Genomic DNA, 19,540 nt, shown 5'->3' on the forward strand with positions numbered 1-19,540 from the left:
TTCAACCCCAAGTAACACATTTAAATAGGAACCTTTTATGGAGGCACTATTCCCCACCCCACCCCACCCACCACCCCCATCCCCTTACTGTCATTCTTACCCTGTGGTTTAGTAAGGATACTGCCATTAAAAACTTTTTTATTCACCTCTGAACATGCTAAAGAGACACCAGCTTTCTAGAGAAAAACTAGAAGTGTAAATACAGGTCACTCTCCCACCATAAAAATGACATGAGAAACAAGTGAAATACTTATTCAAGATCAACAAAGAATGAGGACATAATAGAATAAAAAAAAAAAAAAATGCCACCAATAGTAGCATACTCCCCATTATAAAGTCCAGGCTTATATTTATGTATTTTTTAGAGATTAAACAAGTTAATGATACAATGCAGGTCACAGAGGCAGTTATAGGAAAACTGGAAGGAACTGTTATCAATATACTCCAAGAGACTAAGCTTGCTCCAAGTTTCTTAAACTAGGACTACCTTTACTGAGATAGTGTAAGGGCAAAAGTTAAATATCAATTAACAGGCATCATCACATCTTCATTTTCTTTTCTCTTCTTTCCCTAATTTAGAAGCTAATCTCTTCTAAAGCAGGCCCAGAATTCCCAAAGGTAAAGCTCTGTGATTTTTTTTAAAAATTTTAAGTAGGCTCCAAAGCCCTATGCCAACACAAGGCTTGAATTTACGACCCTAAGATCAAGACCTGAGTGGAGATTAAGAGTTGGGACACTTAACTGAGCTATCCAGACACCCCAATCTTTGATTTTTAAAACGTTGTTGTTCCTTTGCTCTGTTAAGTTTATGTACTATTTAATGTGCTACAATACTTACTACTAATCAGTTACTGTTTGGCAAACTTAAAACCATGTATAAGAACACATACTCAAAATTCATTCACTTCATTAAGGCACTGATTAACCACAGGCTGATATGTTTTTTTTTTCACCACAGCATTTACTGTGAACAGTTTGACTCCTCTGGTCACCCTCCTCTCTCTCCCAAAGAGTAACCTTTTTCTTCCCCTGCCCCCAAATATAAACAGAACCTGCTTTGCCAATTGATGAAAGCAGTAATCTCCATCAGAACTATTAAACTACAGAAGATTTAACACCACAGCCACCCTGTCCAATATTCAACTATAATAAAAATGCCAAAAAAAAATCAATTCTGAATTTAAAATTCTTTGAAACCTTTTCCTACCTTCACACTGGTTCCTTGGAAGAATCTTCCACCTTGTTTTTATCACATTTTCCAAAATTTGTAGTCCATAATACTGAAAATTGGAGAATAGAAACATGTGAATATATTGTTATAATACTGGCAACTTTCAGGATTCACAAATGGACAGACATTCACACATTTACATCTAAAGTTTCAAAAACATTATGCTACCAAGTTTAATTACATATATTAAACAAGGATCTATTCACCCATATACTGAGTTTTCATGCATTTTCCTCATTTTATTGATTACTACTCTATTTAATGTCCTGCTGTTTATACATGCTCACACCAGGAGGAAGAACCAAATAAAAAGCCCTTTAAGCAGCCAAATGGGCTTATCTGTAGAAGGAAAAGTAGCAGCCAGATATGAATTCACAGCATAAATGACTGCTCACAGGCTCACGTACTTTAACACGACCAGGCTCCTAAGAATTTAGCAGCTTGGATGCTCTCAAGCTTCCTACCATCTTCTAGGAGTTGTAAGCTCTTGGCCAAGTATTAAAGTATTGTCACAGATACTTTCTATAGAAAGTGTTTATAAACATCTCTGGTGTGTTACTTAAGGAGCAGCAAGACAACCCACGGGTTTAATTTTAAATTTTAATCCCACCCTTACAGTTGCTATTTCTACTAATTTAAAGATAAACTTTTGTGCACAGTCAAAAATACACAAACGCATGTTGCAATCTGTTTTTACCTTTCAGGTATTCCTTCCTAAATATAAAAGTCTTAACTAAAAACGTTAAGAAAATAAATACAGATACCACTTTCAAGCCATTTTGTCCCTCCTGCTGATTACTCACTCTAAATAGTCAACAACATTCACAACAATTTATAATACTATAGGAGTTACTACCCAAAATTATTACCATGACCAATTAGTGTGGATAGACAGGAGGAAGAAAAGGGACAAAACTGTTGTGGTATGTTTCAATTATCTTAAGTAGGGAAGAATGAGCTACAATACCTGAAAGGTAAATTCATTCATATATAGACACAGAACCACAGATTGCAAGTTTTGGCTGAGAATAAGAGTTCATCTTTAAAATGGTTAGTCATCACACAATAAAATAGGAGCATTAGTATTTCAACCAAAGGGATCATGTGAATGCTCATTTTATCCAAAGCACAATATAGACTGTCCCAAACTACATTGTGCTTAAATAGTAAATGTTTTTGCTGTTTTCTTTCATTTTAACATTTCATACTTTTCAAGAAAAATTTGCCATTTCAACTAAAATCCTACATTTTCACAACATTCCTTAAGACAACTTCCAAAATAAAAACAAGGCCAAAGCAAAACTCTGAAATTACAAATTTGATACCATCAAAGGGTTTCATAATCAGCAGTAAATACTGAAACTTTCTAACCTGCTCATTTACAATCCCTTTATAGGTCTAGGTCTCAGAAAAATATAAACAGGCAAAAAAGTTTTCTGATTCACTGAAATTTTAAATTAACTTTTGAAAACATACTACCCTAAAAACTTAATTTTATAGAGACAAAATAACACTGTCGAAGTTTTACTAAGTCAAAACAAAGCACTTCTTACAATATATCCTCTTGTTAATTCTTAACCAATTAAAAAAATCTTTAAAAAACTAAAATCCACCATAAATACACGAGTAAGCAGCAGTAACCCCAATGATAATTTCACCCTATTTAACCAATGTTTTACAGCTTATGCTATTACCCTGCTTCCTTTATGTTTGATACTTTGTTATCTAAATTTACTTACTAACCTCTACTCCCTTCTCCAACTGTAAAATGGTAGCATTAGCTTGCTGAAGATACAATTCGTATTTTTCCTTCTGCCAACCCGCTGAGGTAGTAAGCCCAATAAAAGCTTTTCAAAATTTAAGTCAAAGGAATACAAAGATCGCCATCATAATATTCTAAATCCCAATCTCACCTAAACATTAACACTCCACATATGAAGAGAACTCACATTTTTTGAAATTGAGTATTTTTGGCTAAAATAATCTTAAATGCTAACCAAATCTAAGGGCCAATGATAAATGACTATTTTGGAAATATCCATACATAATCCAAGCATCACTCTAAAGAATTAATCACATTTCTGCTTTACATCTCAGGAATTGAGAAATCCACTGCTGAGTTATGAAGATGAGGGACAGATAACAGCAAAGACTAAATGAAAAAAATAAATGCATGAAATGATCCCTATGGTAGAAATTTCTACTGAGCCCTTAGAAATACTTATTTTATGCATTGAATTCCCCTTTCCCCCCACCGCCCATGAAACAAAAACAATTGATGAACAGAATTCAGTTAAAGGGAATCAAAAGGGTAGACCTTGTGGAGGCCTGCCGTCAAAGCCTAGCTGTGTCAGTTGCACAGGAAGACACCCCTTTTCTTCCTATTACAAGCAATCAACATAATGGAACATTATGATTAATATCAGGTAGTGTTAACATCTTTAAAGAAAAAAAAAATGATTGCATAAAAGCCAAATGTCATAGTGCATAAATTTAGCACCAAATCATTTGTAATTTATGTAAATTGAAGAATTCTTTACCTGTTGCTTTCTTTCTGTTCCTCTAATCATCTCATTTTTCACAAGACAAATTTGAGTTTTTAAAAATACTGTTGATAAATCAACTTAAACATTAGTAATGTCTGTCAGTATAAAAAGCAAAATTTACCAGGCAAGCAAACAGGCAAACACTATTATGTTACTTAAGGTTAGCACTTTGAGGAAGTTCTGGACTGTATTTTTGCCCTAAAATTTACAAGATGTCAAAACTAATTAGTATTTTAAAACTGTTAATTAATACAGTCTGATTTCAGAAACAGATGTGAAAATGGCTATTTTCTGTTTTAACACAATGTATAACAAGTGGAAATCTTGTGTGTATTAAACAGAATGCCATGCATGGTATTTTATTACTTTAAGGCAGTTTAAAGAGAAGTGTGAATCATCAAGCCTAAAACAGTCAAAACACATTTTGATCAACCCTTCTGTTCAAACTAGGAAAAAAGGACCCAAATTATAACATTTTTCAATTGCAAATAAAAACTGAGTGCTGTCCCATTAAAAGCATTGGTACCATGGAGCAGGGTTTTATGCTGCCCACACAACTTGGTGTTGGTGCCTAGCCTGTATTATTATATTGATTACTTGCCCAAAATAATTCCTCTGATGTTATGTTTCATCTCTGAGTAACATTCAGAATTTATGCTACTTAGGTCTGTATACATACTCTAAAAACAAAAACAAAAACAAAAAAGCAAGCAAAAAAGCCACCTTGCATACTAGTCCCAATTATAAAACTTCATTCATAATTCTTAGGACTATTTGCAAGAATTAATTCTATGTTTAAGACTAAATTTTGAAATAAGTTAACAATATTAAATAATTTGAGATAACAAATGCAATACTAAAAATGAGATACCTTCCTCAAAGTTTATGACTGGAAGAAAAGAAGAAATAATGGATTTTAAAACCACCACTTGCTTACTTTCGTGTTCATATTCTGTGAAAATTCCAAAATTGTGTCGACTCTTGTCCACGCATCAGGATGCTCCTTTAAATGTGTCAGTACTTCTTGAGCCATTCTTTGCTAAAATATTATATGAAAATAGTTTTAAGCTCACTTGTTCTTTTTAATCATTCATTAAAATGATATTGAGCAAGGCACAAATCCTAATATGACAGTGATTCTACTAACTTTCTGAAACACTCAAAGAAATAATTAGTCCAGACAGAAATGAAAATGTATCCATTACCACTCTTAAACTTCAATTTAAAACAGGAATATCTCTCTCTGAAACAGAGTAGTTTTTTTTGCAATCTACTTTATTTAGCATTCTCAAAATGGAACTTAAAACCCAACCAATACTAACAAAAATTTCTCTAATGTGAAGTTCTTAGCACTTAACAATCAAGTGAAAGCAACATAAAAAAAATTCATTTATACTTAAATTATGTAATGGTACTACCTGCTTTACAAGTTACCAAGATGTCTCCAACAAACCTTACCTATAAATATGTATTTCATGAAGAAGAAAAAAAAATACATACACTTTTTTTCTTGGGAAAACTGGTAAAAACTAAGTCTAAGTAAGGCCACAAACCCCAAATACCCACAGATATATATAAAACACGAAGACCATAAAACCCTTTTAAAGTCTCTTAAATTTATTTTAAATATACCTTATCCACTCTGAAAGTCTTCTGAATTTATCAAATCCTAGCTTATTTTGAAAATTTCTGTTTTTTGGGGCACCTGGTTGGCTCAGTGGGTTAAGCCTCTACCTTCTGCTCAGGTCATAATCTTAGGGTCCTGGGATCCAGCCCTGCATGAGGCTCTCTGCTCAGCAGGGGCTTGCTTTCCTACCCCCTTACCTGCCTATTTGTGATCTTCCTTTGTCAAAATAAACAAAAATCTTAAAAAAAAGAAAAGGCAAAACAAAACTTCTATTTTCATATCTTTAAGAGCTCATGTATTTGCGAGCGAGCAAGCATGTGTGCAGAAAGGGAGAGAGAGAGGGAGATGGGCAGAGGGAGAAAATCTCAAGCAGACTCTGCACTGAGCACGGAGCCGATGGGAGTGGTTGATTCCAGGCCCCTGAGATCATGACCTGAACTGAAACCAAGAGTCAAACATTTAACCTACTGGGCCACCCAGGCACCCCTGTTTTCATCTTTAAAATGCAAGACGAGGAATAATAAAAACCTATATAGCCAACATCTATAATTAACAAATGTTAAACAATTTGCTTTACTTGTACTTTTCTTTCAAACATAAAAGATCTAAAACTTATGGAAATCACCTTTATACCTTTTCTCCAGTGCCATTTCCTTCCTTTGTTCCTTCTTTAGAGAGAATGACTTTCATGAATTTGGGGTCTTTTCCTGTCCATATTTTCTCAGCACATGCATAAATTTCATGGATGATACAGTTCTGTGGTCACTAAATTTTATATAAATAGTATACTATAAAAACACTACCATCTGCTCTTTTCATTTGACACTTTCCCTTAGCTTTATTGTAACAGACAACTTAATTTTAGAGATCTAGCCATACTGACACTATATATCTAGCCTCTTCATTTTAACCCTTATAGTTTAATGGTATGAACACATTTTACCAAAGGCTGTTAATTCTATTGAATTTTTTTGAAGAACAGCTTAATCTTTTCACCTTTAAAGGCAGTTTTGTAGCTCAACTGGATCCTCCCTAATTACCTTCCCCCCAGTTCTTCACATGTAAGTAGAAAGCTTGTTAATTTTCAAGTATATCAATTATCTTTGTTAGACTGATTCAACTTGATCAAGGCTTTAATTCTACAGGTTACAAAGCAAGCATCAAAGAGGGGGAAAGATACATTCATTCTAATTTGAACCATCTCTGACAGACACCTCAGAATCTTTAACTCAGGTTTTATTCCAATTTACAAAGAAAAAAGTTCCTTATTTTGGCTTTGATGTTTAAGAATTATTTTCCTTAGGTAGCAGATATAGTGGTTTCCCCATCAACCAACTAGGAATATACGCTGCTTATTGTTTAGAGGAAAACTGAAAATACATACCCACTAAGTAATGGGTTTTTGTTTTGTTTTTAAAGATTTTATTTCTTTATTTGACAGAGAGATAGCACAAGTAGGTAGAGCGGAAGTGAGAGGGAGAAGCAGGCTCTTCACTGAGTAGGGAGCCCAACAGCGGGCTAGATGCCATGACCTGAACTGAAGGCAGGCACTTCACGGACTAAGCCATGCAGATGTCGCTAAGTAGTGCTTTTGCACCTTGACACCACCACCAGAATCACCACAGAACTTGGAAGAAAAAAACAGCTGACTGGATTCCAACCTACAAGTACAGAGTTAGAGCTAGAGTATAAGCTCTTAAAATACATGTATTTTGATTAGATTTTATTAAGGAGCTAACAGTTTTAAGGAGTTTTAATTATGCTATATAATGACAAAAAGCAGAAATAATAATGATCTGAGTTATCTAGGGCCAAAGCACACTTGATCAATGTTTTGTTTAACTTTTTTTTTTTTTTTTAAGATTTTATTTATTTATTTGACAGAGAGAGACCACAAGCAGGTAGAGAGGCAGGCAGAGAGGAGGAAGCAGACTCCCTGCTGAGCAGAGAGCCCAATGTGGGGCTCTATCCCAGGACCCTGACATCAGGACCTGAGCCAAAGGCAGAGGCTCTAACCCACTGAGCCACCCAGGAGTCCCATTGATCAATGTTTTGATTCTCTCCCAAAGAATATCTGAGTACATCATTCCTTTTCTCACTAGCTATACTTGCACATAAAATGGTAACAAATACCAAGAACACTAGGTATATCAAAGATCCATGCCTAGTAAAAGTTACTTGGTCACGATACTCTATTAGAGGTTTTAAGATGATGCCAATAGCAGAGAAAGACAACTATCATATGATCTCCCTGATATGAGGAAGTGGTGATGCAACATGGAGGCTTAAGTGGGTAGAAGAATAAATGAAACAAGATGGGATTGGGAGGGAGACAAACCATAAGTGACTCTTAATCTCACAAAACAAACTGAGGGTTGCCGGGGGGAGGGGGTTGGGGAGAAGGGGGTGGGATTATGGACATTGGGGAGGGTATGTGATTTGGTGAGTGCTGTGAAGTGTGTAAACCTGGTGATTCACAGACCTGGGGATAAAAATATATGTATATAAAAAATATATGTTTATAAAAAATAAAAAAATAAGAAAAAAAAAAAAAAATGATGCCAATTGTACACAGAAGTGAATACTCACCTCACTATTATCATTAACACTGCATAAATCATGTCATTTCCTTTTAGGCGTCCTTTTACTCTATGAAGTCACTTCTAGAATTTGTATCTTAGTCTCTATTTTGTCCTAACCCCACAATCCTTACACAATATTCTTTTATTAACTTAGAACTCCAGGAGGGGTTAAAAAAAATACACAAAAGGAAACTAAAGGAGAAAATTTGGTATCTCCCTGTGTTACTTACTGAATGGTGAAAGTATTTTAGTTGCTAAGCAATAGATTAAGAGTTCAAGTCACTTAACACATCATTGGAGAAAACACCCAACTCTTCAATATATTTTCCCCCCGCTGGCTGCCGAACTTGGGTAAAAATAGAAAAATACTTAGAAGAGAAGACAGTTCTAATGTTACAGTGTTAAATATCCTTCTATACTGCCCATCTGGACATAAGCTCCAGGTATAGATTAAAAGGCACCACTCTAACAATCTCTTCCTCTCCAAAATTAATATAATCCTTAAAAAAATTAGCTTCCTCTAAGTTTTAATGTTTAATTAGCATAATTTCTATGGTTGCCATTTTTAGCATATACTCTATGAAATTGAATAAAAATTAAGAAACCATACTGTATTTTAAAACAATGAGTTTGCACCATATGCTAAATTTTCTTCGTTATACTTCCTAAAGTACCCTTTTAACAGAATGCCTTCTAAGTATGAGGTACCATAACAGGTGCTTTCACAAAACCTACTAACTTCTAGCCTCTTGTACGGTAGATAAGTTTGTAGCTGACACTCTAGAGCAGTAACTAGAAAACTTACTGGACAACCAAGATATCTATCACTGAAAACATGTTTTCCCGGACAGCTTTTTTCTTTTTACTTATAATAAACCCCCAAAGAAGTGGCATATGAAAAACCCACTAGAACTAGAAGTGTAAAGATACACCTTTAGAAAAAAGTTTTTTTTGCTGACTTTAAGCTCTAAGCCTCTACTTCCTTATCTATAACAATGAAAAATATCAGTTTCCAATTATCTTTATGTAACTGATCTGTCCTGTAAGTAGACATAAAATTCTTACTTTTGGGGAAGTTTATTTTGACTTGATAAATAGAAAACACTTTCCTAAGTCTACATTTTATTTAATCAAATTTAAAACAAATCATTAAATCTCAATAATGTGAAACATTACTAAAAGCAGTAGCAGCGCATATATATATACTTTGTCTTTTTTTTTTTTTTTTTAAAGTAATCTCTATACCCAACATGGGGCTTGAGCTCATGTCTGTGAGATCAAGACTCACATACTCTTCCAACTGAGCTAGCCAGGTACCCTACCACCAATATATTCCTCATGATAAAAATTACTGTTACTTCTTAAATTATAAGCCTAGAACACTGGTCTCTGTTTATCCTCATACTTTTAGATGTTGTGAGTTATGTTAAAAAGAACAAAGATTTAAACAGCAGCAGCAGCTAAGTGATGTAACAAAATTAAATGCCCATCTTTCTAATGGCTACAAGATTAGAGCTTCTAATATATTCACAGTTGAGCTCAACCTTACTTATATACTTTCCTCCAAAAGCAGCTGCTTTCTACACATGCATGTTAGAATAAAATGAAGCTTAAAGCTCCAAGTTGAATTTGGAGCACAAAGAAACTACTACATTGTATGTGTAATACATATGGATGGAAGACCTTTTCAGGAAGACTTTGGGGACAATAATGTGGACCAAAAGCCCTTAGGAGTTCTAAAACTGAACCAAACTTACAAAATCTGAAGAATAATTTTTACCACTCATACAACTTTTATGGCCCCCCTTTCACTTTACACACTTTCTCTTTTACACACACACACACACACACACACACACGAAAGTAATGTTGGATTTCAGAGGAAACTGAAATATTTATGCACACGGTAGTATTTATACATCATGCTTTTTGGACCATCTATAAAAGATACAATTTCTACCTTTCAGGTTTCTAAACAGTATGATAGCACTCAGGGTTTAAATATGCAAATATAAACTAGTATCTTGAAGATATAATTAACTTCCCATATACTAACCAGACATCATCTACTAGGAATATGGTATTTTGGTAACAACATTTTACTGGTTTTTGTCACATCACCTCAAGATGTTTAAATCCAATAGAAAATTTCACTCATTTAAAACCCTTCATGTGATTAACTCCACAGAGTGAAGAATCAAGATTGCCCAGTTTCTTCTAACATCAACTAAAAAATTTATGAATATTCCTGTCTTGTCTAACATTCAACTGGCTGTTTAAAAACTTTAATCTGATCAAAACATGGATTATGTGTAAGGTAACTGCCTACAGTAATTGACCACTTTTACAAGTCTTTAATTCAAATAACTTAAATTGCTCAGTATTGCCGGACTCTTAAAAGGAGTTTTATCAGTGAAGTACTTCTGTAATTTAAATGTTTCAAAAATACAAGAATCTTTTAACTCCAAATATATTACATACATAGAAGATAACAATCTTTAGTATCTATAAAACATTTAATAGGCTCTATCTTTCATTAAACTGGCAAAAGGTTTCTTAAAGACAGAATGGTAAGAATATATCCAAAACATCTCATTCTAACCATGTCAGAATATAATGCATATAATACAGCCTCTCCAGACTGCTTCTCACTGCTTAATATATAGTTCCAATTTAACATAAACTATGCAACTTTTTAAAAAGGCGATAATTTAAAGTTTTATTATAAACCGAATAATACCGCAATAATGTTAAAAAGTTTTGCTCAACTACTTTACCTGGGCTCCTTCTCCATGGTATAAGCAATTCACCACATTGTCTAGAAGGTTGATATCCAGTTTTTGGCTGAAATCGAGCAGCTGACGAGCTGCATGGTCTGCTAACATTGTCATAATTGCTGGCATAGATTACTGTAAATAAAGAAAAAAATTTAAGGCGCCTATGAAATTTTGGTATTACCAGTCAGAAACTTTCTACTCCAGTTATTTTACTTCAACCATGTTCTTACAAGTATTATAATGAATATTTTTAGAGACTACCCAAGTAAGAGTAAAAGCAACTAAATGCTGAAGATACTTAGCCACTCCATAACTGTTTTTGTTAAGGTCCATTCAACTTTTCTAGTGTCTGTTTTTTTTTTCCTAGTGCCTATTTTAAATTACCAGAAAAATCTTACTGTTCTACTAATATTTAAATAAAATTACTCCTAACCATTAGGAGTAATGGAACCATTATTAGAAATTTATGGCCCTAAAAACTGAAACAAAGTCTTAATCTAAGATTTTTAGGTACAGATAAAATTTAAGTGTATTTCCCTCTTCCTAAATACGGTCTTCTATTTCAGTAGGAGCTCCCTTCCCTGTATATTACCCTAATTTTTAGGATATACTGAAAAAACAGGAAGATGCTAAGAGCTAAATGTGGTACCCAAGTTTTCTTACTGTATATACCAATTACTAGCAGAACTTAAAATTTCTATATTCAAACCATCTATTTGTTTCTTTCAACACTCAATGAATTTGGAGGTTAAAATTCCTCGAACAAATGTCTAGAAAAACACTTTACAGTAATAACTCAAACTTTTTTTTTTTTTAAATTTCCAGGTATTCACTGGCAAGGTAAAAAAACTGTAAAAGCTTGCCAACTATTTTCCAAATAAAAACAAATTCATGATAACAGAAAAACGAACTTCTTCACTTCATATAATGCACTGGCTAAAACCTACCAGCTCATATGCAATGCTATCCTTTTAAGAGGATTCTAATCCAAGATGCTGGCACACATTCACATTTCTTTTGCCCAGCATTATAAAAATCTTTCTTTTGCTTTTTCTTCAAAGCCAGTGCCACTTGAGTCTGGCTGGCTAAATCGGTACTCCTTAACCTTTTTGGGTCAAGATGCCTTACAATCAGAAGAACACGACAGCTCCTACTAAATTTTAAAAATTCACAATTTTGTAAAAATTACACCCTGAAAGCCATGCATGAAACCTCAGGTTAAGAACCACTGGTTGACTGCAGTTAGACCCAACAAGGTTGCAGGTCATCTCCACTTCTCCCCCTCTTAAAAACCTTCCAGGACCAGGAAATGGGTGGGATTTGATTACATTTTGTTTGATAGGAAAAACATTATTTCTTGGCTACTTGAGAGCAGTTTTAAAATGTTAACAACACTGGCAGCAATTTCAATTTTAACACAAATGCTTTACTTAATGATAATGCCAACTGCAAAAAAATTAAATATAAATGGTGAGTCAGTAAGTTAGAGATAATGTAGAAATCGAGAAATTTATAGAGTTCCAAGAATTTTGATTCCTCTGAAATCTTTCAGCCCATTACTGACAGCAATACTAATAAGAATTCAAACATTTTATAGCAATTACTAATGTTTTTAATACCGAAATACCTGACATGCATCAACAAAAATCTGACCTACATATGAATATAAAAATGGAAATATATATATTCCACCAACCTGTATAAATTTCTTGCATCTTATACCATAAAATTTTAAGGATCAGAACAGTCTTAAAAACTGAGGTTGAAAAACAATGCCCACAAAGCACCAAGATGTACATATCAAAAGTTTTAAATTTTTGGTTAAAAACTGAACGAACTTTTCTTCTATGCACTCCTATCATAATTTAATAACCCAAACAAGAAAGAACAATTTAAACAATTTGACTATGAAAAGTTTCATTTTCAAGTACATTGTCTTTACAAGAGTTCTTCGAGCTAAATTCTTGTGAAAAATCAGGTTTAAAATAAAATCTCGTGTTAAATACAGTAGTTTGCCATCCTCAGAACTAGCTGCTATCTTCGAAATGACCTACCTAATCTTGAACTGTACAGAAATGGCGGCTTTCTGGTCAATGCCAAGCACATTGAGTCCCCCAAATCAAACAGCTTCCAAAACATTCTTTCCACTAACAGCAGTGTCCCACACGCTTAAGATACACAATCAGGCAGATAGCAAACAACCATCGGTGGGAGAGCGTGAAACCACAATCGCTTTCTTTTCTTCTTGGGACACTCAATCCTAAAATCCACTCACTGGATAGCATATACAAGGGATTATCCAGCAATGTGACTCTACAAGTGACTACCAAAATACCTTCACTGCCACTTCAAACTGAATAAGCAGGCAGCTACACACTGCCAGCTCCCATGCAAACCATAACCGTTGCTTTATGATTACTAAGTAGTAGGTCAAAAAACAAGTCGCTCCAAGGAGAGACTGCTACTTAGATGTGTGGGCAACTGCCTGCTTCATTCAGTAGAAACACACCTCACGAAGGCCCGCCCTCCCCTCGCTTCCCACCCGAACCGATTTGCAGCAGTTCTAACTATAGCATACCCGAGCACGCACTCACCCCGCCCATACTCGGAGGAGGCATTTAGACCAGGCGCCTGAAGTTCACCGCCCCATTCTCAATGCAGCATGGCCTCTGCGTGATCGGAGAAGGTCCCGGCTAGGCAAATCTTTAAAGCTTCCTCCACTACACCACTTCTTCCCACCCATCCCAAACTCGGAGATATCGGAATGAAGGAGAATCAGGGCATCTTCCACCGTACAATGCTAGCAGTAAACGATCTGGTGGTCACTTAACACACTTAAACCTCACCCCCCCCCAACAAACTACAGCACGAAATCCCACTTACAGAACCCTGAACCACCAACTAACCATTCCTATTTCTAAACCTAGCCTGCAAAAAAACACATTTCGAGTTTCCCTGCAGGAGGAGGAGGGAGTCGGCAGCCCCTCCCTCCCCCGATCCCCAGCTCTCCACCGAGGGGCCACGTGATGCAGGCGGACGTTTCAATGCTGTTGCACTAAATATTTCTGGAAACTTCCACTCCTAATAATTTACAGAGATGTTCCTGAAATCACCCCAACTTCTCGCCAGCCCCCCGGGCTGGGGAAGCCCTTCCACCCCCACACCGGCCCCGCTTCACTATCACGCTCCTCGCCTTCCTCCACCGCCACCCGCACACGCGAATAACCCAGCAAGCGCTACCCTCTCGCGGCCGCCTCCCCGCCTCCATCCCCCAGCGGCAGAAGCGGCTCCATTCAATCGCAGGCTCTGCTGTGGGCCCGCCGCCGCCTCCCGGGCTCGCCTCCCGCTGCTGCCGCCGCGCCCCACGCCGGCCTCCTCCCGCCCGGCCGCCGCCCGACCCTCGGCCCCAAAGACACAGTCGACTTACCCAGAGATTGAACCAACTGCTTCTTCTTTCCTTGTCGGGGGATTAGGGCGAGGGAAGGTGGGGAGGGGGGAGAGGGGAGGAAATCAAGGTGGGTTTCACAGTTTTCCCACCTTAAAAAAAAAGGAAATTAAAAAAACGAAGATAAGGGCAAAAAAAAGCTCAACAATATTTACTATTTCAGGGATACCCCCCACGACACACACCCACCCGCCCCCCCAAAAAAGGAAGGGGAATTAATCCGTGGAATAAATGCTCCCGCCTGGCTGGGGAGTGAGGGAAGGGGGAGGGGAAAGGGGTCAAGTCCCAAAGATTCAGCCCCAGGGGGACCCTCCAGCCACAGGCGGCAGCAGAAGCGGCAGGAGTAGGGGGTATAGAGTCCACAAGGTCGGGGGACGCTCTGCTGCCAGTTGCAGTCCGACTCCCCCCTACCAAAATACAGCTCCCTCTCTCACGCGGCTCCGGCGCTGGGCCCCCCCACCCAGGCTCGCCTAAACTTTCCCCCCTTCTCCTGCTCCTCAGCGACTGGTGGTTCCCCCCTCCCCCTCTGGGTGGTTGCACGGACTGCAGCAGCAAAGACTGGAACAGGCACCGCCGCCGGGGCTGTAGCTACTGTTGCTCTTGCTGATGCTGTAGCTCCCGCTGCTCCTGCCGCGGCCGCTGCAGCCGCTTCTCCCCCTCCTCCTAGTGCCTCAAACTCGGAACCGGTTGAAACCGGTTCAGACTGGGAGATTCCATCTCGGTTGAGTTTTCAGCCCATGGCGCCGCGGAGCGTTTGGAACCTGGGCCTCCGCCCCCAGCCCGCCTGCCCATTGGCCGGTCCCAGCCACAGCCGCGCCATCAACCTACGTCTTATTGGCCAGATCGCCCGTCAATCCCACCTCAAGTCTCCACACGAGCCCGCCGCTTCGGCCCCCGCCTCTTTCCAGCAGCGATTTGCCTGCAGAGTGGGGGAGGGGAAGTGGGGCGGGTCGAAAAGGAGCATGGAGGAGGGTGGAGGAGGAGGAGGTGGGGCGAAGAGCTGAGCCCAGCTGAGAAGAGAGCGAAGACAAGCCGCGCGGAGGATTGGTGAGAATGATCTGTCAATCAAGTAAAGCCCGCCCTCAACTTCCCGTCCCCCTTCTGCTGCTCCCCCTCCCAGTGCTTAGCCCGCAGGCCCGGCCTTTCCGGCTCGCTCATTGGTTGGGCGCCTTTGGTGACGGAGAAGGTGGGGCGCAGCTTGTGAGCTGGTGGCGGCGCGAGTTTGAGCGGGGCGCGCGGCAGCGTTCGCTCGGCTTTCTCCGGATCCGCGCCGGCCCGCCCCCGCCTGCTCCCGCCAACCTGCGGGGTGTGAGCCCGCCGTGTTCAGGACCCGCCCCTCAGAAGGGAGCCCCGCTTTGAGAAGGGAGAGCACACCCAGTTGTTTTTATTAATTGGGGAGGGGTGGAAAAAAGGAGTGAAAAGAACGCACCGGAGGCCAGTTGTAGGCCTCGGACTTCTCTGATCTATTTTGAAGGCCTGGCTTTGGGAACTGGAAGTTGAGGGTGAGAAAAACCGTGAAAGAGGTTAGGGTGAGATGTGGGGGCATGCACTCTTGGCGCCTCGTGATCTCAGAGTCATGGAAAAGGTGCCTGAATGGATCTTGAGAAAGGCTTTTTAACTTGGTGTCTTCGGGGCTGGGATCTGGCTGCCAACAACCAACACTTACTAGGAACGAAGACACTGTAATCCATATAATTGGTGTCACTTGGGTTTTTTTTTTGCTCGATTAGGGTGCATGCCAACAGCCATCAGGTGCCCTTGATCTGCCCTTACCTTTGACTTCTTTTCAGCATAGCTGCCCTTCACATTCTTCATCATCCCAAATAGTATTTTCTATGAAAGTCACATGCACGTGGCGTTACACGTGGTTGCCCCATTTGTTTGTCCCCAAGTGCTCTCCAAATCAGCTTTACTGATTTTTCTATGGTTAAACAGCAAGTAGCCCACCAAAATTTTCTAGGTCCATTGTGCCACCAAGAGGTTAATTAATGATTTATTAAATTGCAATTTCAACAGCAGATCTTTTCTCTGGGAATGAACAATGGCTAACACCAAAACTACTTAAGAATAACTCCCTCAAAGGGGACTGGGTGGCTCAGTTGGTTAAGCTTTCGGCTCCGTCATGATAGTAGGGTTGTGAGATCCCTGTCCCTGCATACCCTCCCCGTTTGTTCTCTCTCGCTATCTCTCTAACAAAGAAATAAATCTTTAAAAAAAATAATAATTCCCTCACCTTCCAATAAAGAAAAACTCTATAACTCAACTCCTGGATTTGCCAAAATAGTATTTTTAGATGACTTTCAGGTATAAGATTTTTATTCATTAACTAACTGAATAATATCAAGCTATATTTAATATACAACATACCTGGTATACACTGGTCATTTGGGATACTTATATTCTATTACCAGAAAAACTGGAGCTGTCCTGTTTTTATTTATTTTTTATTTTTTTAATTTTTTATTTTTATTTATTTATTTTTTTTTTAAAGATTTTATTTATTTATTTGACAGAGAGAAATCACAAGTAGTTGGAGAGGCAGGCAGAGAGAGAGAGAGGGAAGCAGGCTCCCTGCTGCGCAGAGAGCCCGATGCGGGACTCGATCCCAGGACCCTGAGATCATGACCTGAGCCGAAGGCAGCGGCCCAACCCACTGAGCCACCCAGGCGACCCTAATTTTTTATTTTTTATAAACATATATTTTTATCCCCAGGAGTACAGGTCTGTGAATCACCAGGTTTACACACTATTTTTTATTTTTTTAAGATTTTATTTATTTGACAGATCACAAGCAAGAGAGAGAGGGCGAAGCAGGCTCCTGGATGAGCAGAGAGCCGGATGAGGCTCACTCCCAGAACCCTGGAATCATGACCTGAGCCCAAAGCAGAGGCTTTAACCCACTGAGCCACCCAGGGACCCCATGGAGCTGTCCTGTTTTTATCTGTTTTTATTTTATTTTATTATTATTTTTTTAAAGATTTTATTTATTTATTTGACAGAGAGAGATTACAAGTAGGCAGAGAGGCAGGCAGAGAGAGAGAGAGAGGAGGAAGCAGGCTCCCTGCTGGGGAGAGAGCCCGATGCGGGGCTCGATCCCAGGACCCTGAGATCATGACCTGAGCTCAATCCACTGAGCCACCCAGGCGCCCCTTATTTTATTTTTTTAAATTTTATTATTTTTTTAAGATTTTATTTATTTATGTGAGAGAGAGCATGAGAGGCGAGAAGGTCAAAGGGAGAAGCAGACTTCCCATGGAGCTGGGAGCCTGATGCGGGACTCCATCCCAGGACTCCGGGACGGTGACCTGAGCCGAAGGCAGTTGTTTAACCAACTGAGCCACCCAGGCGCCCTGTCCTGTTGTAAAAAGACTTTTTCCCTCTACATTCTCAGCTCTTGGCCACCATTCTTTTTTTTTTTTTTTTTTTTTTGGATGGCAGACTAATAGTAAAAACTGACTAGGAATAAGTCTTGTCTTTGTTCAAGAGTGTGCCCTTGGGCAAGTCACTTCACCTCTTTGGACCTCAGTTTCCTTCTCATCCATCTCACCTGTTTAATGAGGCTGACATCATTAATGCCTGTTTCTTCTATGGAGGATCAAATGGGTATGAAGGAGCAGTGTAACCCATAAAGCACTGTGTGGATTGTAAAGTTCAAATAGTCTCAGTTTGTTGTCCCTTTGCCTCTTTTCATCCGATCTTTAGATCATATCCTAAGAGGTCATCTCTGTCTGAGTATCTTGAATTACATGTAAATATTTAGCCCATCATTTTTGCCCAGAATGTGCCAAAATGGAGTGTTCACAATCAGCTTGTTATTAACAAGTATAAAAAGAAATAATGGGAGCAGTTGTTTGATCACTGTATTTTCAAGATAAAATTCAGAACACAGGTCTGATGCATCGGATATTTTTTTCATTACCTTCATTTACTGGAATCAAACATTTCAAACCTTGGAGTGGGATATAGATAAGGAAATATAAGCATTGAGGGATATAGATAAGGAAATATAAGCTGTCTAGCAGGGTGAGACTTTTTGGTATAATATTTCACTGAACTCTCATAGTAACCTGTCAGATAGTTATTATTTTGCAATCTCATTCTTGATTCCCCCTCTTCAAACACACATACATAAACATATAGGTACACATCCCCTCACAGTAGTTGAGTCGACATTAGAACCTATGTGTTCTTTCTACTCACATTGTCTTACAAAACAATAACGTTCATCGGAAATAAGAGAAACAGAAACTCATAAATTCCTTTTTAGCACTTACTACTTATTTCTATTTAAAAAAAAAAAATGGGTGGGGGCGCCTGGGTGGCTCAGTGGGTTAAGCCTCTGCCTTCGGCTCAGGTCATGATCTCAGGGTCCTGGGATCGAGCCCACATTGGGCTTTCTGCTCAGCAGGGAGCCTGCTTCTGCCTCTCTCTCTCTCTGCCTGCCTCTCTGCCTACTTGTGATCTCTCTCTCTGTCAAATAAATAAAAAATAAATATATATTTTTAAAGTTTTTAAGATTTTATTTTTAATAATGTCTGCACCCAACATGGGGCTCAAACTCACAACTCCAAGATCAAGACCCATGCTCCACTGAATGAGCCAGCCAGGCACCACCATTTTTTAAAATTATTTTTAATTTATAAAGTAATACATGATCATGGCTAGCAATTCAAACAATATAGAACGAAGTGCCTACAGTAAAAAGTAAATTTCCCCTCTGCATAGCCCCACAGTTATTTTTCCTGCCCAGAAATAATCATTGTTAAGGGTGTGGTATGCATGCTTTGAGGTCTTCTCTATGCATTTACAAATGTATTTGCTTTGTGTTTTTTCAGTATATATGACATCATACCATACATAGTTCAGTGATTTGTTTTTTACTTAAAAGATTAGTATATATAAATCCACCTTGTCCTTATTAACAGTCCCATAGCCTTCCACATCTTCTTAGTAATATAAATGATTTAACCATTCCCCTACTGAAGACAGCAGGCTATTTCTGGTTTTCTCTCTTAGAAATAATGCTGCAGTGAATATCCCTGTACATTAATTTTTGGGCCCAAATGTGAATATATCTATTTCTAGGTTAACATCCTAAAAGTGAAATAATGGTGTGGAAGACATTATATTTGTTATTGTGATAGGTACTACCAAGGTAACCCCTAAAAAAGTTGTATCAGTTTACATACCCATCACAATATGTGAATACTACATGTTTATTCCCTATTAAAGCCATAAATATTTTCTACTACAATCACACCAGGGTCAAATAAGCATTTTTTTTAAAAAGATTTTATTTATTTATTTGACAGAGAGAAAGATCACAAGTAGG

At 38.4% G+C, this 19,540-nt stretch overlaps 1 protein-coding gene across 2 annotated transcripts in view; it reads right to left on the reverse strand.

Moving 5' to 3' along the window:
- XPO1 (exportin 1) overlaps positions 1-14,968 on the reverse strand; it is a 50,530-nt gene extending 35,562 nt beyond the window's left edge. The window contains exons 1-4 of one of the 2 annotated variants that reach the window (XM_059187770.1): positions 14,191-14,968; positions 10,764-10,895; positions 4,715-4,816; positions 1,208-1,280 (exon numbers count right to left, since the gene is read on the reverse strand). In XM_059187770.1, coding sequence (XP_059043753.1) covers positions 1,208-1,280; positions 4,715-4,816; positions 10,764-10,889 — 301 coding nt within the window. In that variant the 5' untranslated portion in view covers positions 10,890-10,895; positions 14,191-14,968. Of the gene's footprint in view, positions 1-1,207; positions 1,281-4,714; positions 4,817-10,763; positions 10,896-13,357; positions 13,378-14,190 lie in introns of those variants that run through there. The other variant, XM_059187772.1, reaches the window with a different exon arrangement.
- Positions 14,969-19,540: the final 4,572 nt, after the last annotated feature.

This window comes from Mustela lutreola, chromosome 9 (genome assembly GCF_030435805.1).
Source record: "Mustela lutreola isolate mMusLut2 chromosome 9, mMusLut2.pri, whole genome shotgun sequence".
Taxonomy (NCBI): Eukaryota; Metazoa; Chordata; class Mammalia; order Carnivora; family Mustelidae; genus Mustela; species Mustela lutreola.